This window comes from Heloderma suspectum, chromosome 17, assembly GCF_057233095.1.
Source record: "Heloderma suspectum isolate Gila_16-S chromosome 17, 16-S_ref, whole genome shotgun sequence".
In the NCBI taxonomy this organism is placed as follows: Eukaryota; Metazoa; Chordata; class Lepidosauria; order Squamata; family Helodermatidae; genus Heloderma; species Heloderma suspectum.
This window is the reverse complement of record NC_139474.1, coordinates 4,146,449-4,167,818: the sequence shown is the minus strand read 5'-3', so window position 1 is coordinate 4,167,818 and position 21,370 is coordinate 4,146,449. Positions and strand designations below refer to the sequence as shown.

At 50.2% G+C, this 21,370-nt stretch overlaps 1 protein-coding gene across 1 annotated transcript in view; it reads left to right on the top strand.

Moving 5' to 3' along the window:
• Window positions 1–19,767, top strand: part of PPP2R5B (protein phosphatase 2 regulatory subunit B'beta) — a 30,508-nt gene extending 10,741 nt beyond the window's left edge. The window contains exons 2-13 of the mRNA XM_084823836.1: window positions 192–388; window positions 1,274–1,375; window positions 2,201–2,293; window positions 3,974–4,104; window positions 6,231–6,290; window positions 8,208–8,316; window positions 8,602–8,655; window positions 9,705–9,755; window positions 11,995–12,114; window positions 12,934–13,061; window positions 15,762–15,863; window positions 17,411–19,767. Coding sequence (XP_084679962.1) covers window positions 192–388; window positions 1,274–1,375; window positions 2,201–2,293; window positions 3,974–4,104; window positions 6,231–6,290; window positions 8,208–8,316; window positions 8,602–8,655; window positions 9,705–9,755; window positions 11,995–12,114; window positions 12,934–13,061; window positions 15,762–15,863; window positions 17,411–17,558 — 1,295 coding nt within the window. The 3' untranslated portion in view covers window positions 17,559–19,767. The remainder of the gene's footprint in view (window positions 1–191; window positions 389–1,273; window positions 1,376–2,200; window positions 2,294–3,973; window positions 4,105–6,230; window positions 6,291–8,207; window positions 8,317–8,601; window positions 8,656–9,704; window positions 9,756–11,994; window positions 12,115–12,933; window positions 13,062–15,761; window positions 15,864–17,410) is intronic.
• Window positions 19,768–21,370: the final 1,603 nt, after the last annotated feature.

The window sequence follows — 21,370 nt, the reverse complement described above, 5'->3', positions numbered from 1 at the left end:
GTGGTTTGCAAAGATTAAAACCTTAAAAATATATTATAAAAGCCATTTATATACAAATGTAAAAACAGACAGCATATGCAGGGACATACCTAAAACAGGTTTTAAACAATCAACATGACTACCAAGTATGTTTGTGCCCCAGCACCTCTTGGGGAAGAAGCTCAGCCCTGTGTACCCCCTTTTTCCTGCAGATGCTCCTGTTTCAGAGCTGCATGACCTTCTGTGCAAAAAGCTCCAGCAGTGTTCCATTCTCTTCGACTTCCTTGACTGCGTGGCTGACCTGAAGGGCAAGGAGATCAAGCGGGCGGCGCTCAATGAGTTGGTGGAGTGTGTGGCCACCAACCGTGGCATCCTCATTGAGCCTCTCTACCCCGAGATCATCAAGATGGTGAGGGGGCCGAGAGGACTGGGTTGTGTGTCGTTGTCCCCTGCAAAAACAAGAAGGGCTGCTGGGGTGGGGCTTGGGGGGAGAGATGCTGGAGGCTGGGGGGCAGGAATGCTGCAGCCTTGCAGGCTTTCCCCGCTTGAACAGACCCCCTGGTGCAGAATGGGCGAGGGTAAACGACCCCCAGTCCACCAAGCACTGAGGCTCGTCCGAGAGATGGCTGGTGTGTCTGGGCAGGCAGGGCATCAAACACCCAACTGTGGCTGAGTCCCCCCCCCTCCCGCTTTGAACTCATGCTCTCTGCCTACTGCAACACCTTGGCTCTGCCTACATTTGGGTACCCTGCCCCACCAGCCACCACCAGCTCATCCACTGGATCTGAGAGGCAACAGAAAGATCTCTAGCACTCCAGAGCCTGATGCCTTCCAGACGTGTTGGACAACAACTCCCAGTATCCCCCAGCATTCATGCAGGTTGGGGATGCTGGGAGTTGTAGTCTGACACATCTGTGGGGCATCAGATTGGAGAAGCCTACTCTAGAACATTCCAAGCGATTCCAGCCATGTAAGCTGGGAGATGCAGCCTCTGTTTCCAGAGATGGTTTGGGTCTGTCTTGTCCGGGTGCTGGAGGCTAATCATGGGCTCATCACTCTTTTCCTGGGCCGCCTCGTGGCATCCGGCTGCCCCCTGTCGAGGGCAGCATGTGGGGGCCGGTGAGTTGCTGGGTAACCCGGAATATCCATTCTTGTGTTCTTGAAGCAAAGCTGCAGAGAGAGAGGAGTGGGCTTTAGGGTCCGGTTTGGTTTGCCTTGCAGAAATTTAGGAATGGTAGGCTCGGAGCAGAAGCAAGGCCACGCAAGCCTGGCTGATTTCTCGCCCTCCCCGCAGATCTCAGTCAATATTTTCCGGACACTTCCACCCAGTGAAAACCCCGAGTTTGACCCTGAGGAGGATGAGCCCAACCTGGAACCGTCTTGGCCGCATCTCCAGGTAAAGATCCTCTCTGGGGACAGGTAGGGCGGGTGGTGTGGACGTGTGCACATTTGGGAGTACCTTTGGCTGAAGGGCAAGCTGGCTGCCATCTTACCAGCTCTGCCCTTTGGAGGCTTGGGATCAGGGGCGTTGCTAGGCCAGGGCCCCGGTTCTATTCCCCAGGGCCATTGATGCCAATGGAAGGCATTTTTATTAGCTTGATTGCCATGCAGGAGACGGTTTTCAAGGGGGATTGCAGCTGGGGGACGGAAGGGTTAACTCTCCCCTTCACACACACCGCCACCCCCCACCCCCCAAAATCTCTCCTTGCATGGCAATTAAGCTCAGAAAAAACTTTTCCCATTAATTTGGGATGATCTCGGCAGGGTACAAATTAATTGAAGAACCTAAGGTGCAATTCTATGCATGCTTAGACAGAAAAAAGTCCTGTGTCTTCCAGCACTCCCCAGCCAGCAGTGCTGGCAGGGGAATGCTGGGAGTTGTAGACTTTTTTCTGTCTAAACATGCATAGGATGGTGCCCATATTTTATTGTAAATGATTTGCATGAGAAATTAATTGACTGGCTTTGCCTCCTGTGATACTTAATTACATCCTGCTAATTATTTCTGCATTTGCATATATAGATATAAATCAACATATGCACATTTTATGCAGATTTGTGTCCAATGGGTCTGAGCCCCAGATCTCTTAAGTGCCTAGCAACACCCCTGGCTGGGATGCCTTTTTATCTTTTCTTTGAGCTGGAGGTGGGGAAGACAAACGTGTCCATGGGGAATAGTTCGTGGCAGTAGTGATTTCCAGCTCCATCTGTTTCTTCCCAGCTTGTGTATGAGTTTTTCCTCCGGTTCCTCGAGAGTCCAGACTTCCAACCCTCAGTTGCCAAGCGCTACATAGACCAGAAGTTCGTATTGCTGGTGAGTGAGGGTGGGCAGGCAGCAAGTATGTGCGTGGCTTGGAACAAGGAAGCCCAGTTTCTGGGCATCGTATGTGAGCATGAGCAGGAGGGAGCCCTCATTGCTTCACAGGTGGGCCTCAGCCTTGGACTTTGGCACCTAAGACTTCAGTTTTGGAAGTCTAGGGCAGAAGGTAGGTCTCCAGATACTTTGGACTTCAGCTCCCAAAAGCCAGTGATCAGGAATGCTGGGAGCTGAAGTCCAAAACATCTGGAGATCTGCTTTCTGCCCACCCCTGTCCTAGGGCAGAAGGGCAACATGGTGCCATGCAGAAGTTTAGATTACAGGTCGCATAAACCCCAAGCAGTATAGCAAATTGTCGAGTAGTATTTATTTATTTGCAGAATTTCTACCCCACCCTTTAGCTAAAAAGCCTCCCAGAGCAACTTGCAAAGATAAGGCTTATCACCCAAATTTAAGATGTGACACGGGAGGGATAGGGAAGACGGGAGGAGATATGCAATTAAAAATGGTTAAAGGCCTAATTGAAGATACGATGGTTTACCACCTCTTCTCCTGCTCACAGGGCAGTTGGTTGGAATAGCCTCTGTGAAGTGGGGAGGGGCCCAGGCCTTTCCTGGTGAAGCAGCAAGAGGTGGGGGTGCAGGTGGCCATGTGAGGGGCTGCAGCTCAGTGGTGGAGCCCCTGCTTTGCAGACAGAGAGTCCCAAGTTGAATTCCTGGCATCTCCAGATAGGACAGGAAAGAATCCTGCCTGAAAGCCTGGAGAGCCGCTGCTGGTCAGGTCAACAGTACTGCGCTAGACAGACCAAGGATCTGACTCTGTATACTGCAGCTTCCTAGGTGTCCGACTGAAGCCATAAGAACATTGGAAGAGCCCTGCTGGATCAGACCAAGGGTCCATCCAGTCCAGGATTCTGTTCATAGACTGGCCAGCCAGCTGCCCATGGGAAACCCACAAGCAGGATATGAGTGCAACAGCACCCTCCCACCCATGTTCCCCAGTAACTGGTGCACATAGACAGCCTGCCTCTGACACTGGAGGTAGCACAGAGCCATCAGGACTAGTAGCCATTTATAGCCTTCTCCTCCAGGAATTTGTCTAACCCCCTTTTAAAGCCATCCAAATTGGTGGCCATCCGGAGCAGGTTTCCCCATCCTGGTGCCTCCCAGGCTCCAACTTCCATTATTCCCAGCCAGCCTAGGATGATGGGAATTGTACTCTAACACATCTGGAAGGCAGCAGCTTAGGGGAGCCTGGTTTAGAGGATTTAGATAAGGCTCCTCCCCTCAGCGTGTTTCACAGTAAAAATTCATAAGCAATACATTATTACGATAAACAACAGAACAATTATAAATGCATTTAAAAGTGGCACAGTGAGATTGCTCAGTAAAACTGCCTGTGCTTTAAAAAGTATGTAAAAAGTAATTTCGAATTCTGGGAGAATAAAAGGAAGTGAATAACAAAGGCCTGCTTCTTTGGGGAAGGAGTTGCAGAATGGGGGGACCACAGCTGGAAAAGTCCTCATCCCAGTCAGCACTTACTTTATGCCTGGGGACAGGGTGCCTGGAGAAAGGCCTTGGTAGAAGTCCTGAATATCCAGAAAAGTTGATGTGGGAGCAGGCGTTCCGGTTTTCTTTGCTGATGGCGACATCTTTTCTCCCCTCCTCTTTCCTCCAGCTACTAGACCTCTTCGACAGTGAGGACCCCCGGGAGCGCGAATACCTCAAGACCATCCTCCACCGTGTCTATGGCAAATTCCTGGGTCTGCGTGCCTACATCCGCAAGCAATGCAACAACATCTTTTTGCGGTGAGCACTCTCCCCTCCCCGCTCCTTATCCTGCCCCACAGTTCAGGCTTTCCTTCAGAGGTGGAGTGATGGGGGGATCAGAAGCGGCTACTCAGCTGTTACTTCCAGCCCATGCACAGCCCGTTCCTAGCACGGGACGGAGTGTGGAGGTCGTCTGAATTTATGCATGGAGCCAGAGCCTATTCAATGGGTAACGCTGACTGAGACCCACTAAAGGGCAGGATCTCCCCTCATTCACTAGCGGGGGACTCCCCTTTCCTCTTTCCTTGACACCCTCTTCTGGTGTCTTCTGGGAGAATCCGATGGCTAGTCTGTGTGGGGGTGTGCGTGCGCATACGAGCTTCTGGACTCCGCTGTCTGACCTTTTCTATGTCCCATTCTGTGGTGGGCATGGTATAGGTCAGTGTTCTCCACTGCAAGGCCCGTGGGCCACTGGCTGCACCCAGTCACCTCAAGTACGCCTCTCCCCCTCTCTCAGTCACTCATTCGCTCTCTCTCAGCAGATTCCCTCCAGCTTTATCTCGTAGTTTGCTTTAGCCGTGGGGCAGTTGCTGTGATCTGGGCCATCAGAACATGCCTCGGGGATGGGGGGTTCAGGAGACCTGCCGCTCCTCAGCTGTAAGGTGGTAGGTAGGAGAGGGCAGGAAGAGGAGAATGTAGGAGCAATTGGCCCATTATCGGGGGGTGGGGAGTACAAGGAGCGATGTGCTTGGCTTGCTGCCGTGGTGCTGGAGGAGAATGGGAAATGGAATGCACAGGTGAGAGGGAGACCTGCGCTGGGAGGTTTTGCAGCTCTTAGAGCAGAGCGCTGTCTGTTACAAGAAAAAGATCCATCCCAGTCCAAAGACCTCATGAGTTTGTCGGATTTTGCCTGCCTGGGGAGGGGCTGTAGCTCGGTGGTAGAGCGTTGCTATGCGTGCAGAAGGTCCCAGGTTCAGTGGTGGAGCCCCAGCGTTGCATGGAGAAGATCCCAGGTTCGATCCTTGTCACCCACACATAGGACAGGAAAAATTCCTGTCTGAAACCTGGGAGAGCTGCTGCTGCTGCCATTCAGTGTCGACAGCATTGGGCTTGGATGGACCCAGAATAAGGCAGTTTCCTAGGCCGCTCACTGACTGACTGACTGACTGAAGCTTTGCTCGGGCAGTGTGGAAGGGGATTAGGAGAAGAGGCCCAAAAAGGCCTCCAGCTCTGTCCAGCGCACAGCATCACCACTTGACAGGGAGAGGGGCCAAGGACAGAAGAGGCCTCCCAGGGCCCAGAAAAGCCCCCCAAGGGGCTCCAGTGGCAAGTCTCTGGAGCTAGAGTGGCTCCTGCTTGAAGAATAGTGGAGATCACTGGTCCGTGCAATCCCGCTGTGGTCTGGGGCCCTTGGCTGCCCTCCCACGTTGAAACAAAACTAAAAGGACAGGGTCCCCCAAAACAGTATCATTATAAACACGCCTGGTGTAAGAGGCCTACAACACAGCACTGGGCCAGCTGGTTCCCAAATTTATAATGACTGGAAGTACAGTTGTGCCAACTGGGTTACAATTGTGCACAATTGGCCAGGATTTCAAAGTAACTATATCAACTATGCTGGTCTATTTAACAACAACTCGTTAACGGTTACGTCTACAGAACCCTGGTGTATCTCTGTTTTGACTAAACGAGATCTTCATCAGGCATTCCCGTAGATCTGACAAGTTCAGTAACAATTTACAATCACTGATAACGTTGCAAAAGAATAATTACGCTTCCTGAAGAAATCGTTTCTAAGAGTGGTATACTGGTCCTGATAAAGGCAAAATAGCCGTCTTTATTACCTGGTTGAAGGTGAGGTAATCCCTGATTTTTGCAGCTCACACTTCCCAGAACGTGTGAGCATTCTCCAGACCAGTCACGAAACTACTGACACTGTGTTGTAGGTCTCTTACAGGATTGTTTATGTTGATATTGCCCTCCCACATTTGCCACCCCTGGCCAGCTTGGCATCAAAGCACCTTGGTGGTCTACAGGCGGAAGGAGAAGGATGCTGGTGGGAGGCAGTGCTGGATGCGATGAAGCCAGCGTTGCCGCCTTCCTCCATCTGCAGGTGACTGCAGTGATAAGGATGACGAGATCTCCACCTCTTTCCTCCCTTCCAGGTTTATCTACGAGACAGAACATTTCAATGGTGTGGCGGAACTGCTGGAGATCCTGGGGAGGTAATCACTTTTTGACACCGGGGACGGGGAGGGGCATGGGTGCAGAACCTCTTTTAACCTCAAGGCCGCATTTCGGAGAAGCTGTCAGAGGCCACTTTCCAGTGGTGGGTGAGGCTGAAGGCAAAAGGGGATGAGGTCTAAAATACCATAAATATCAACATATTGTAGCTAGGGATGGTGCAGGCACCCAATTCGGTCTGGGAAGCCTGCAGAACCCCCACTGCCCACACACCTGAGTTCCTGCCCCCGCTTGCCCCCTGCCTGTGCTCAGAAAATCACCATTTTTTGAAAAATAAAATGGTGATAGCAAAAATGCGCATATTTGCATATGCACAGAAACGTGCATTTTGCAAATGCAGATATTTGCATGTTCGAAAATGCACATTTTTGTGAATGCACGTTTTTGCGTATTTTGCGAAAATGCATCTTCGCGCATATGCAAATATGCATATTCGCAAAACCGCACATTTTCACACACACCAATGTGCGCATTTTTGCAGTCGCCATTTTATTTTTCAAAAAATTGCGACCGTGGAGCTTGACGAGGCTGCCAGGGTAAGTGCAGGCTGCTTGCCGAGTGCGGGAGGGGCTCGAGCGCGATCTGGGGACCAGCAGGCAGGGGCAGGGACTGGGCAGGCACCCGGAGAACCCGGATGGGAGTGGGTTCGCACATCCCTAATTGTAGCTTCAAGCTCTTACGGCCGATCACTCAGCCTTAGGAGAGGCATTTCAGCCTTTTAAAACAGGAAAACTGCACAAAAGCCACCAAACGATTGGCTTGGCATTATGGGCAGAGCAGGGTCAGAGCTCCCCCAGTTGTGAATGCAGGGTTGGAGCAATCACTCTAACTCCAATCTGTGTCAGTTTCACATGTGTTCCTTTCTAATTCTGTTCCATCCTGTTTTCACATCAATCTGTATTTTTTAAATTAAAAAACGTACGAAAATCCATATTTAAATACTTGGTTAAATATACATTTGATCCTGAAATACACTTTTTTATATGCACTTCTGAGCTGAGGACTGTATCATAAAACTCAGAGATGTGTGTAATCTGAAGGATAGCTGGGTTCCGTTCCACAGATTGATCTGGGGAACGTGAATCAGGTTGGCTCATTGAAAAATGCAGACCACACAGGATCCTCAAGCAACCCCAGTCGTCCATCATAGCTCTCTTCTCTTCTGTCTCCCCACCACCACTTCACCAGTCTGCCATGTGCAAGCTGCGTTCCGTCCTGGTGTGGATGGAGCAAAAGGGCAGAGTGAGGCACATCTAGAAGGGGCCAAAAGTCAGTGGTAGAGCCCCTGCTTTTACCCCAGCATAAAATCATAGAATAGTAGGGTTGGACGGGGCCTACAAGGCCATCGAGTCCAACCCCCTGCTCAGTGCAGGGGGTTGGCATCTCCAGGTGGGGCTGGAAAAACTCCTGTCTGAATCCCTGGGGAGCCAGGTACACCCATGGTCTGACGCCTCTGTTCCTATCTGAAGCTTTGCCAACACTCTGTGAGTCACGAGAAGCAATACGCTGATCTTGAAGTCCAAAGTTTGGGGAGGGGACATAGGGACGGAGTGGGGGTTAATTGTGCCTCCATGCTGGCGCTCCCCCTTCTGGAATTTTTGAAAATGGAGTTCATGGCTTCTCCTTCTCAGGACAAAGGGATCATAGAATTCGAAGAGACCCCAAAGGTCATTCAATCCAACCCAACCCCTGGGCAGTGCTGGAAATCTGCTACAATAGCCCCCCTGAGAGGTGGTAATCCAGCCTGTACTTAGGAATGTCTAATGAAGGGGAGTCCACTATCTTCTGAGGCTGTCTTGGTTCCACCATCAAGGATGTTCCTTACTCGGCCAGGGGTCAGTGCCCCAACCTCCCATCTCCCCGCTCCCCGCTCTGACTCCCTGTGTTTGCCTCCCCAGCATAATCAATGGCTTTGCTTTGCCCTTGAAGTCCGAACACAAGCAGTTCCTGGTACGTGTCCTCATCCCACTCCACTCGGTGAAATCCCTCTCCATATTCCACGCCCAGGTGAGCCACAGCCAGGGGAATTTAAACTTAAAATAAAAATACTTTATTTTATTGTTTGCTGACTTGTTCACTTACTTAGTACATTTCTATTCCTCCCAGTAGCCAGAGATTTCTGGGTGGTTCCCAAAACCTATAAAATACAGTAGCATAATAGAACATAATATGAAAACGTTCAGAAGTTTAAAACAAAATAAAAGTAGAGGAAAAAACAAACCAAAACAAAGTGAAAGCCAGCATCAGTGGCTGCCTGGGTCTCCAGCCCTCACCCCAGTGTCTCTTTTGCAGCTGGCTTACTGCGTGGTCCAGTTCCTGGAGAAAGACGCCACCCTGACGGAGCATGTGAGTCGGGGTTTGCCAGGCGGGTAGCGGGATGTTCGCTGGGAGGAGTAGAGTAAGAGGAGCAAGGTGGTAGGGTAATGCCTGTAACTGTGTGCAAAAAGTTATGGGAAGCTGAGAAGACCATGAGTAGGTCCTAGACTGGGTAAGCAAAGTGGAGTGCAGCCAAGTGGGCATAGTAGCGGCAGTCTTTCCTGTGTTTGGAGAGCAGGGGCTAAACACAGGGAGGCTGTCTTAGACCAGGTCATGTTATTGGTCCATCTAGTCCAGTATTGTCTACTCTGATCGGCAGTGGCTTTCTAGGTTCTCAGGTGGAAACGGGTCTTTCCTGGGACCATCTGCATGGAAAACAGATGCTCGACCACTGAGCTATGGGCCCTTTAGGAAGCCACCTTACACCAGGTTAGAGCATATGTCCATCACCCCCAGTATTGTCTGTGACTGGCAGCAGCTCTCCAAGGTCCCAGGCAGAGATGGATCCTGTCAATCACCTTTTAAGTGGAGATTCTGGGGACTGAACCCGGGACTTTCTGCATGGAAAGCACACGTTCTATCAGTGAGCAATGGTCCCTTCTCTAGGAAGATAGAGAACCAGGTTAGAGTGTGTGTCCAGCATGCCTAGTATTGTCTACTGTGACTGACAGCAGCTCCCTAGGGTCTCAGTCAGAGACGGGCCTTGACTCTTTCCCATCATCTGCTAACTGGAGATGCCAGGGATTGAACCGGGGACCTTCCGCATGTGGCTCTTCAGGGTTTCCCACAGAAGTCTTTCCTGTCACTAGCAATCTCATCACTTTTTAAGTGGAGATGCTGGGGATTTAACCAGAAATCTTCTGCATGCAAAGCAGATGCTCTACCACTGAGGTATAGAACAGAGAGAACTATGAGCCTTCCCCTGGAAAGGCCCCCTCCCCATTTTTTAAATGAGGCCTAACTGAGAAGGTTAGGAAGCCCTTACTCTGACCCGAGCAGGATGACCAGGGCAATGCTGGATTGCGTTCCTAACTTTATCTTGTTCTGTCTCTTGTTCTCTCTTCTCCTTCCCCTGCCAGGTGATCCGTGGTCTATTGAAATACTGGCCAAAGACCTGCACCCAGAAGGAGGTACTGAATGTTTATTTCTTACTAGATTGCCCTTGTAAGTTGAGACTGTGAAGTGTGTAACAGGATCATGTTGTGTCTTGTCTGCCCTTCAATATTCATTGTATATTATTGTGAATTTTGAAGTTTGCTCATATTTCTTGTTCACTAGTTGACTTTTGCTTCTCCCTTCTGTTGTGCATTTTTAATCATGTTTTATAAATAGTTACAGCATTGATATTTTGTGTGTGAAATGTGCAGCTCTTTCCTGATTTCTCATTTCTTTTTGGTTTCGACTGGAACAGAAATTAGCTCTTGGGTTTGACCAGGGGTACAGAAGGGCCTAGATGGGAGATTTAGAGCAGGGGTGCAGAACCCCAGACCCAGGGCCAAATCTGGCTCTCGGGGGTTCCCTAGATGGCCATACCCTTTTCCCTTATCCCTACCCCCAATTATCAATTGTTTGATCATTTCCCAGCTTTTGTGCCATTTTCCCCCTATTCTGAATAGTTGAAATTAGAGCGTGCAAATGGCCTCTTGAAATTCTCCACCTGGCTTTTTGGCAGAGAAATCTGGGAGACAATTTAAGCTAGCTTTCCAGGCTGCCCGTATGTCCTGATCTGAAAAACCCCTAAGAGAGGAATGGCCTCGTGGTGCCTTAAACTGGACTTTAATTGAAGTGTAGGAAGCTGAGGAGGCCACAGGCAGCCAGAGAGATGGTTGTACAGTAAAAGACAGGACAGTCCTTGTGCTCACTCCTCGGCCACCTCCTAAGCAAGGTAAGCCCAAGAAACCCAAACCCAGCCCAATAGCATTTCTCCGAAATTTCTCCTCCTCTGAATTTCTTTTCGAAAGCCATTTCTCTTCTATCAAATTGAACGACAACGGTCGAAAAAAAAATTGGGAGACATTTTCGGCATAGCGCTAGTTGAAATGTCTCTCCTGCAGCTGGGTTACTGGAAGTAAGTGCTTTAAGCTACAATATGCTGGCATTTTGTGAATTCCACACCCCACCCTTTGTCCCTGCTCACTACTGGAATGCGCTCGAGACATTTTGCTGCCTGAGGCATTTATTTAAAACATTTATATCCCGCCCTATATCATTAAGACCTCAGGGCGGCATGCACATAAAATCAATTTAAACAGTATTAAGTTATTAATATAATAATATTAATTATTAAATAAATAATTTAAACAGCTAAGAACATATTAAACCATTAAACAAGCTAATACCAATTAAAATCTAAAAGATTAAAGTAATGTGCTACTTTAGGGAATGCCTTTACCCCTCAAAGGCTTTGGTAAAAACCCATGTTTTAACTTGGTGCCGAAATGAAACCAATATCTGCACCAGTCGAGCCTCCAAGGGGAGGGCATTCCACAACCAGGGTGCCACAGCAGAGAAGGCTCTCTCCCATATCCCACCATAGTTTATGTCCCGCACTGGTGGGACGCAGAGGAGGGCCTCCAACAGATCTCAGTCCCTGGACAGGCATATATAGCAGGAGGCGCACCCTCAAATATCAGGTCCCTAGCCACTTAAGGCTTGAAATGTCATCACCAAAACCTTGAATTCTGATGGGAAACGTATTGGCAGCCAGAGCCAGTACGCTGTCTGCCAATAGGAAGGCACCCCCTCCCGTTCCATGTACAAAAGCTGACTGAAGTGGCAGATGATTCTGTCTTAACACTGATGAAAAAACAGCATCCTCCACTGAAAGAGGCACAGAGCAGATCACACGGCACACAGGTCTCTGCAATACCTGCTGTCACTTCCTAACATTTGCTGCCTGAAGCGGCTGCTTCATACTGCCTAACAGTAGGGCTGGTCCTGGGTTCTAACGGTAGGGCTGGAGGAAGCAGGAGAAGCGTCAGCATTGCTGTCCCATCTTGCCACAACAACAGCACATGCGCTTGCACACGTAGTGATGCTGCCCCTCAGTTGTGGAATGACTTGCCGGTTGAAATGCGGCGGCTGACCTCTTTGAAGGTTTTAAAGCGGGAATTAAGGACTCTTATTATTCCAGCAGGCCTTCCCTTTTTAGAACTCTGGTTCCTTTGGCTGACTTTCATACGCTGTTCTTATGCTGTGCTGTTTTTATTGCTGGTGTTTTTGTTAAATTGTTTTTAACTTTGTACGCCGCCTAGAGTATTTGTATATAGGCGGGTTATAAATTGAATGAATAACTAAAATAATAAATAAATATTACCTAATGCCCATCTCTCTTCCTCGAACTTCCATTCTCCCCTCGCCATTGCCCAGGTGATGTTCCTCGGAGAGATCGAGGAGATCCTGGATGTCATCGAGCCCTCCCAGTTTGTGAAAATCCAGGAGCCGCTCTTCAGACAGGTGGCTCGATGTATCGCCAGTCCCCACTTCCAGGTGTGCCACCAGAGGGGAAAGGGAAAGGCAGGGCTGGGTCAGATTAGCTGGGGAGGGGTGGATGGGAGAGTTGTGGGCTCAGGGACCCCTGGCTGGGCGTGGGCAGCTGTGTGAGTGCGAGGGGTGGAGGTTAGACGTCTTCCCTGGACAACACAGTGTTGGTGCCTGCTGGGTCTCCAGAGGCAGGGAATTCCATAGAAAGGGGGCCACCACCCTGAAGGTTCTTCTCCGTGTGGACTCCATCCGGGCCATAGGTCCACACAGAACCACCGGGAGCATGCCTTCGGATGACCTCAGTGACGGGGCAGGCTGATAAGGGAGAAGGCTTTTGACGAAGTCCCGCACCAACGACTCCTGAGCAAACTCAGCAGTCGGGGAATAAGAGGAGAGGTCCTCTTATGGATCAGTAACTGGTTAAAGAACGGCAAGCAGAGATCAGGAATGAGTGGTAAATTCTCCCAGAAGGATCTTAATGACAGTAAGCTAAGCCTTAGGAGAGGCATTTCGACCTTTTAGAGGAGAAGGCCATCGATGGCGACTAGTCCTGATGGCTCTGTGCTATGTCCACTATCAGAGGCACTGTGCCTCTGTTGCTGGGGAATATGGGTGCACCAGTTGCTGGGGAGCACCAGTGCTGGGGAACATGGGCGGGAGGGTGCTGTTGCACTCGTGTCCCGTGGGTGGCTAGTCGGCCACTGTGCAAACAGAATGCTGGACTAGGTGGACCCCGGGTCTGACCCAGCAGGGCACTTCTGGTGTTCTGTCTCCCTGCTACATGCACCCCTTCCTCTCTGAGTCGTCCTTTTCTTCCCCCGGCAGGTTGCAGAGCGGGCTCTGTATTTCTGGAACAACGAGTACATTTTGAGTCTGGTCGAAGACAACTGTCACGCTGTGCTGCCCACGATCTTCGGCACACTGTACCGTGTCTCCAAGGAGCACTGGAACCCGTGAGTGGGTGGGTGGGGAGGCCAAGGAGACCTACTGCGGGCTAATGCAGCAGCGCTCAGACCTTGTCACCAACAAACTTCAAAACAGGAGGGGGAGAGAGGGAGGGGGAGGGAGGGAGAGGGAGGGGGAGGGAAGGTGAGAGAGGGAGAGGGAGGGAAGGGGGGAGAGGGAGGGAAAGAGAGAGAGAAAGCGAGAGAGAGAGAGAGAGAGAGAAAGCGAGAGAGCGAGAGAGAGAAAGCGAGAGAGAGAAAGCGAGAGAGAGAAAGCGAGAGAGAGAGAGAGAGAGAAAGAAAGAGAAAGAAAGAGAAAGAAAGAGAAAGAAAGAAAGAAAGAAAGAAAGAAAGAAAGAAAGAAAGAAAGAAAGAAAGAATCCACCCTGGAAAGGGGGCCGTACGGGTGATCAATTATTGGATTTATGAACCACTCCATTTCAAGAGATACTGGAGCGGTCAAAACACAGAAAAATTACAAGGAAAGCAGAAACATCAATAAAACAGTGGCTAGAATTTAGTCATTAGTCAGAAAATGCTTGCCCGAAAATAAGTGGATTCAACAAACCACCAAAACTGAGTAACATCAGTGCATACCTGATCTTTGCTAGACAGGCATTCCAAAGGGTGGGAGCCAACACGCTGAAGGCCCTGCTCTGGACAGTCTCCAGGTGGGTCTCTGGCCATGTGGGATCACCAGGACCCGTCAGAAGACCTCAGTGACTGCGAAGGCTGATAAGGGTGAAAGCTTGTCTCCCAGTCTCCTGGTCCCAAGTTGTTTAGGGCTTTGTAGACTACTATCAACAGCTTAAATCTGAACTTGTGGCATTTACCGCTGAATATAATTTTAAAAATCTCTCAGCGGTTCAATAGCCAAAGCTGTCTTCAGGAAAGGTGTTACATAGAGACCAGACAGCAGCTGGATAGCCACATTCTGCACTAACTACAGCTTCCAAACCAGCCTCAAGGACAGCCCCACATAGAGATGTGAAAGCCTGGGAAAAAAACCCAGAAAAATTCAGGGGGGAAAAAAAAAATTCCGTTTTTTCCCAAGGACTGTTTTTGGTTTTCTACCAAAAAAAATGGAAAAATTGAACAACTTTGGATTATGAAGTATTTTCTTATAGAATTTAAGACAAATATTTATATATTGTTGTTGTTGTTGTTCAGTCGTTCAGTCGTGTCCGACTCTTCGTGACCCCATGGACCATAGCACGCCAGGCCTTCCTGTCCTGCGCTCTCTCCCGGAGCGTGCTCAAGTTCATATTCATTGCATCCGTGATGCTATCTAGCCATCTCATCCTCTGCCGTCCCCTTCTCCTTTGGCCTTCAGTCTTTCCCAGCATCAGGGTCTTTTCCAGAGAGTTTTCTCTTCGCATTAGGTGGCCAAAATATTTGAGCTTCAGCTTCAGTATCTGTCCTTCCAAGGAGCAGACCGGGTTGATTTCCTTTAGGATGGACTGATTTGACCTCCTTGCAGTCCAGGGGACTCGTAAGAGTCTTCTCCAGCACCACAGTTCGAAAGCATCAATTCTTCGGCGCTCAGCCTTCCTTATAGTCCAGCTCTCACAGCCATACATTACTACTGGGAAAACCATAGCTTTGATTAGATGGACCTTTGTCGGCAAGGTGATGTCTCTGCTTCTTACTATGCTGTCTAGGTTGGCCATAGCTTTCCTCCCAAGGAGCAAGCCTCTTTTAATTTCACGGCTACAGCCTTTACTCCCCCCACCCCAGAACAATTTCTAAAAACTATATAATAAGTACACTTTCATAGAAAGATTAGAGATGTGAAATGTCTGAAAATAATGAAGCCATGGGGAAAAGGGTCTTTTTTTTTAATCCTCCCAGCATAGTTAGTTAGTTAGTTAGTTTCATTCCTTACTAAAATTTTTGATCTAAACTATATTTTACAGATAGAGATTTATGCTCAGTTTCCCAACATGTGAGTAGAGTCACCATTGTAAATTCTTGGCATCTTGGGTTTTGTTCCATAGAGTCCTGTGTTTCTGATGCTGTAGCAGTTATTTAATGTTGTTCTAATCTATTCAGACAATAAATTCAAATCTACTAACTGAATTTACTTTTAAAAGTTTTAAAATATAATGATCATTTCATGAGCAAACTAAGTCATATATAAATAACTTTAGGCACAGAAAGGCTGCTTGATGTTCCTAAAGCGGCCCCACCCAACCTGGTGCCCTCCAGATCTTTTGGACTACAGTGCCCAGCATTCCTGAACGTTGGCCATGCTGCCTGAGGCTGATGGGAGCTGAAGTCCAAAATATCTGGAGGGCACAGGATGGGGAAGGCTGTCTTAAAGCAACAAAGTGACTTTAGAGCTGTAAAGAGCACTAATTTTTTTTAGTATAGCTTATTTTTCTGTTTTTCCCCAAAGTTCCCATTTTTCAGGGGGGGGGGACGGGACGGGACAGGAAGGACCCAGTTTTTTTCCATGGCCTCAAAATTTCCAGACATTTTACAACTCTAGCCCACATAGAATGTATTGCAGTAGTCCAGTCCTGAGGATATCAAGTCTTGAGCTGTGCTCCCCCCACTTCCCGTGCATGACCTGGGAGCAGAAGGGATCCCACTCTGGGTTCAATCTGGACCTCCCACCCAGGTGTGCAACCGGAAATAGCTTCACTGTCCCTGTGTCTAATGTTCTGATCTCTCTCCCCCACCCGGCAACACCACCCTGTTCCCCAGGACCATCGTTTCTCTGGTCTACAACGTCCTCAAGACCTTTATGGAGATGAACGGGAAACTCTTTGATGAGCTAACAGCCTCCTACAAGGTGGAAAAACAGCAGTAAGTGTGTGTCTGGGGAAAGGTCTGGGCAGTTGCTATTTATTTAGGTATTTGGAGTATTTGTACCCAGCCTACTTACCAAAATTCTCAAAACTTACAATGTATATAACATTCAATAAGGATGGGGCCAAAATTACCAAAAACACCAGCTGATTTTTACTTACTTACTTACTTATGTATTTATTTGCAACTTTTAGGGTGCAATCCTATGGGGATAGGCAGCTGCCTCTGAACTCGGAGGCGACCACCTATCCAGTGGGTGGGCGGCCAGACAGCACATAGGAAGTGTCATAACAACACTTCTGCCACCCCCTCCCCACCCCCAGGAATGCCCCCTTTCCCCCCACTCTGCACTGCTATTCTGAGCATGGAGCCATGGATGAACTGTGCCTCTTGGGGCAGGGAGGCGGTTTTCTGGGAACGAACCTCGGGGCACAGGCTCCGAGATTGGTTCCTGAAAACCAACAAATCCTGTGGCCATCTAGCCGCTGTCTAGCGGCCATAGGATTGCACCCGTATATACTGCTCCACATCTAAACTGATTCCAGAGCGGTGAACAATAAAAGATAAAAATAATAAAACACCGTATAAAAATCTGTTTTTTAAAAACAGAATACCAATAGAAACAAGTGGCTGGTCAATCAAGGAAAGCTTCTTGAAATAAAGATGTTTTCAGGAGGCACCGAAAACAGCACAACATTGATGCCTGCCTGACCTCCAGAGGCAGGGAGTTCCACAGGAAGGGGACCACCACAGTGAAGGCTCTTCTCTGGGTGGACTCCAGTTGGGCCATGGGCTCCACATGGAACCACCAGCAGGTTGACCTCAGTGACTGGGCAGGTTAAGGGAGAAGGACCGTATTGACACTAAATTAAGCCTTAGGAAAGGCATTTCAATCTGTTAGAGGATAAGGCTATCAGTGGCTACTACTCCTGATGGCTACTAGCCATCAGGCTAGTGGGAGATTCAGGCTGGATGACAGGAAGGACTTCTTCACACAGTGCAGAGTTAAACTACAGAATTTGCTACCACAACACGTAGTGATGGCCACCAATTTGGATGGCTTTAAAAGGGGGTTAGGCAAATTCCTGGAGGAGAAGGCTACCAATGGCTACTAGTCCTGATGGCTGGGTGCTACCTCCTGTATGAGAGGCAGTCTGTCTATGTACACCAGTTGCTGGGGAACATGGGCGGGAGGATGCTGTTGCACTCAGGTCCTGCTTATGGGCTTCCCGTGGGCAGCTGGTCGGCCACTGTGTGAACAGACAAGATGTGCAGGACGAGATGGACCCTGGGTCTGATCCAGCAGGACTCTGCTGATGTTCTGAATGGGGGGAAAGCTGCACAGGAGCTGCCAACCCACCAAGCAATCAGTGGCTGGCGGGGAAAGGGCCGGGAAAAGGGGGCAGGGCAGCGTGACTTCCAAAGTCTCGGCGGGGGGGCGCTGTCCTGGAGCTCCCTCCACAGCCAGCCAGCGGGGGCTACACTGGCACTCTCCTGCTCGCGCCCTTCGCACCACCTCCCTCCTCTCTCTCCTCCCTCACCAGAGAACTGAAGAAGGAGAAGGAGCGGCAGGAGCTGTGGAGGCAGCTGGACGAGCTGCAGCTGCGGAAGCTGCAAGGACTGGAAGAGGCCAAGATGAACCGGCTCAACTTGCAACACAGCCTGGCTGCGCAGAGCGGGGGGGCCAGCTAGGAGCCCCTCCCTCCCCGGAGCCCCCCTCCCCTGCCGTGGCATGGGGGCGGCACACTGGTGCGGTACCCGTTCTAGGCAGCCGGATGCCCCCAGCCTGTGCCAAACCAGCGCTCGTGCCCTTTGCCCTCCGAGTGAGGGGCATGCCTCCCCCTCCTTCCTGCAAGACAGCCGAAGCCCCCCACTCACCCCTGTCGTGGCTGTTCCAGCAAAGGATCTGAATGCGTAGCTGTGTTGGGGGGGGACTGGAGGGCCTCTCCTGCCGTGCTTGCTTGGTGCCCCCTGAAGTAAGGGTTGGCGGGGTAGCCTGGGGCAAACAACGTCTTTCAGGTGGTGGGGAGTCCTTAAGAGGCTTGGGGCTGGTGTTCATGCTTTTGGGGTGGGCTGGTGAGACCTAGGGCAGTATAAAGCAATAGACCTCTAGATCCAAAGCTGCTTTCGGTGTGGGTGACCCCGGGGGCCAGAGCAGAGCAGGGGAATTGGGGTGAGAGGAGCAAAGTGCGATGTTCTTCTGGGGGGGGGGGGTTGGTTGCCTCAACTGTCAGCCTTTGGTTTGGGCAAGGAGAACATCCCGTTCCCATCGGTACTGACAAGGGAGGAAAGCGGCCTTCCCCCATATCTGTGAGACACACCCCTCCCTCCATCCCTCCCTCCCTCCATGGTCTAGTCAGGGCTTTTCCTGAGCCACTCTGCCCTTCCCCCCTGAGGGGAAGAGCTGCAGGACTCCTTCCACTCATCCATCCGCTCCCCACACGACACACACGCTCTTGTGGGCCCCGCAGCCAGGAGCAGCAGGGATAAGAAACACCCTTATCTAGGGGGCGAAGGCAGAAGGGGATATTTCCCACTGACGTTGGGATGGCCATGCGTGTGTGTGTGTGTGTGTGTGTGTGTGTGTGTTTACATGCATGTATCTGGGCCTATGCATGCTGTCATGGGGAGGGAGTCTCCTCCTGGGCAGGGGGCTCCCTTTCCCTGTCAATATTTGGGAAGGATGCTCTGAAAGAGGTTTCTCTCCCATTTGTTGGTTTTGGTTTTTAAACTTTTGCATCCTGTGGCTGGATGGGTGGCGGGTTACAGGGGCGCGTATGAATGAGAGAGAGAGAGAGAGACACTCAGGTGCACTTTGCTTAGATCCTCACAGCCCTCAGGCGCTCCGGCATGTGCCCCCTTCCTCCCTTTCCCTCCACTCACAAATAGACATTTGGAGGGGGTGAAGGAAGAAGAGTGTTCAAACTCTTGCACTTTAGAAGGGCAGGTTGTTGCACAGGTAGAAGCAGGGATGCCTCCGTTGGACTCCAGCGTTTGAGGGGATGGGGTGGGGGGAGGAAACCCGGACTGGGAAAGTGACTGGTTGGGGGCAGGGGCACGGCAGGACTTCTAAAGGGGAAGCTGACGAGAATGTGCCATCTCTCTGCAGGAGGGGGAGACGGTTGCTCTGATCTGGTCCTCCTCACAGGGGTTGTGTGTCCCTCTGCCACCTTGAGGGGGAAACTTAAAGAGACCCTCCAAGTCTACAACCCAAGGGTGCTATTGTGGGGTGGAAGGTGGCTTCTCCAGCTAGAAGTCTTTTAAAGAATTTGCAGGCCCCAATTACACCCTTGGTTTACTGTATCATTTCTTCTCCACCAAAGGTTTGGTGTGTGTTCAGGGGGGGGGGGGGGAGGTAAAAGCTCCCACACTGCCCCCCCCTCTGTTCTTCTAGGCATGATGACCTCAAAACTTTATCTGTAACAAGAAATAGTCACTGGGTGGTTATATTGGGGAAAGGGGGTGTCGCGTGTATCACAATTTTATTTTTTAGCAGAACACTGAAGCCGTTCAGACACTGTAGTAACCAGATGCCCTTCTTCTATAGAATCCAGCCTTCCCAACTGGCTTCCCTCCAGATCTGTTGGAATGCAACTACCATCACCCCCCCACCCCCAGCCAGCATGGTCAGTGCAGAGTGGGGGATGCTGGGAGCTGTAGTCAGAGAAGGAACCACGTTGGAGAAGGCTGCTGTAGTCTGTTTAGATGCCACACTAGTGTAGAAGGCATGGGGGCGGGGTGGGGGGCGGGGAGACGCTGCAGAAGAGAGCTATTTTGTTGGAGGGGGCGGGCGTCAATCTATTTATTAAAAGTTTCGCTACCAAAACCCTTCCCCTGCCCTGTGTTCCTTTTGCTGGACGAGTCTGTATTCAATAAAGAGAACCTTTCATGTCACAGCGGATTTGATGTCTGATCAGTGGCTTTGGGTCTGGTGGGGGGTGGCGGCGGCCGTGATATCCCTGAGTCCTGAGGTCAAAATTGCTGGGGGAGAGGAGCGTAGCAGCTGGTTAGGAAAAGTGTGTGTTTGGGGGAATAGCCAGCAGCGCAGCTAGGAGACTTTAGTGCTGTGCCGAAAATTTCTCCCACATGTTTTCTGACCCTTCTCATTCAACTTGATACAACAGAAATGGCTTTTGGAAAGAAATTCAAAGGAGGAGAAATTCAGAGAAATTCGCACGGGCTGGGTTTGGGGTTCTTGGGCTTCCCTTGCTTATGAGGTGGCTGAGGAGTGTGCAGGAGTGTCCTGTCTTTCATTGTGCAGTCGTCTTTCCGGCAGCCGGCATCCTCCTCGGCTTCCCGCACTTCCGTTAAAGCCATCATGAGGAAGACATCGTGGGGCCGTTCCTCCCATGGGACTTTTTCAGTTCAGGAAGTGCAGGTGGCCGGGGAGGCTGCAGAGCAACGGAAAGATGTGCAATGGAGAGCGAAAACACACGCAGCCCCCTCAGCCACCTCGCCATGATTAGGGAAGCTCAAAAACACCACCAAAAGACATTCGAAATTCTGCCTCGGAAGAGTGGACGCCTCAGCAGAATTGACGCTATTGCCACCTGCAGGAGCAGTGCAACAAACCAAAAACCCTGAGGGAAAAAGAAAGGGCCTGTGCTGCAGCCCCTGCCAATAGGGAGCCCTGTCTGTGAGAAACTGCTGGAGAATTTCTCCTCCCCTAGGAGAAATTGGGCAAAATTGTCCCCCCAATTTCTCTGCTCACAAATAGGCTGGAGGATTTTGAAAGGCCAATTGTGCACAGCTCTACTTTAGACCCCGGGCTTCATGATCTTATCAGGGCAGAGGTGGTGGCTTTACTGGCCATGTGTACTGTTTCAGTTGTGAAACTCAAAATTTCTGTTCTCTCCCACCCCCACGCACGTGCACACACACAGCTTCTACATTCCTGATACATTACAGCAAAAAACCAAAACAAAAAAAAACCTGTATGCCAGTGTTCCCCAACCTCGTACCTTCCAGATGGTTTGAACTTCAATTCAAGCCATGTTGAATGCCATTTTTTTAAAATCAGTCAAATAAATAAATTCCCATCAGCCGTAACCAGTATGGCCGATGCTGGGAGTTGTAGTCCAAAACGTCTCGAGCAGAGGTCTCCAAGCTTTTTGGATCTGTGGGCATATTTGGGAATTTGAGAAGCTGCTGTGGGCACCATCAAAAATGGCTCCCATAAAGGATGTGGCTACTCACATAATGGCTGCTGTGGGGGGCTGGCTAGTCAAAAGGTTGGGGTGTGCATGGAGGAAGAGAAATAGTCTTGAGGCTGGGAGGGGGAAATGGAAAGCGTTGCCTCCTTGCCTGCCCAATCTTCCATCCATGCAGAGGGCATCATTGGTGGTACTCATGGGCACCCATGGAACCCCTAATCTAGGGGGCACGAGGTTGGGGTAGGCTACTGTAGGGCAACCCTGCTTTAAAAAGACACTCTCAGCATGTGCTGTTTTGCATTTTTAAACTTATTTAAATCATGACAGCATCCTGTCTACTGGGATAAAATG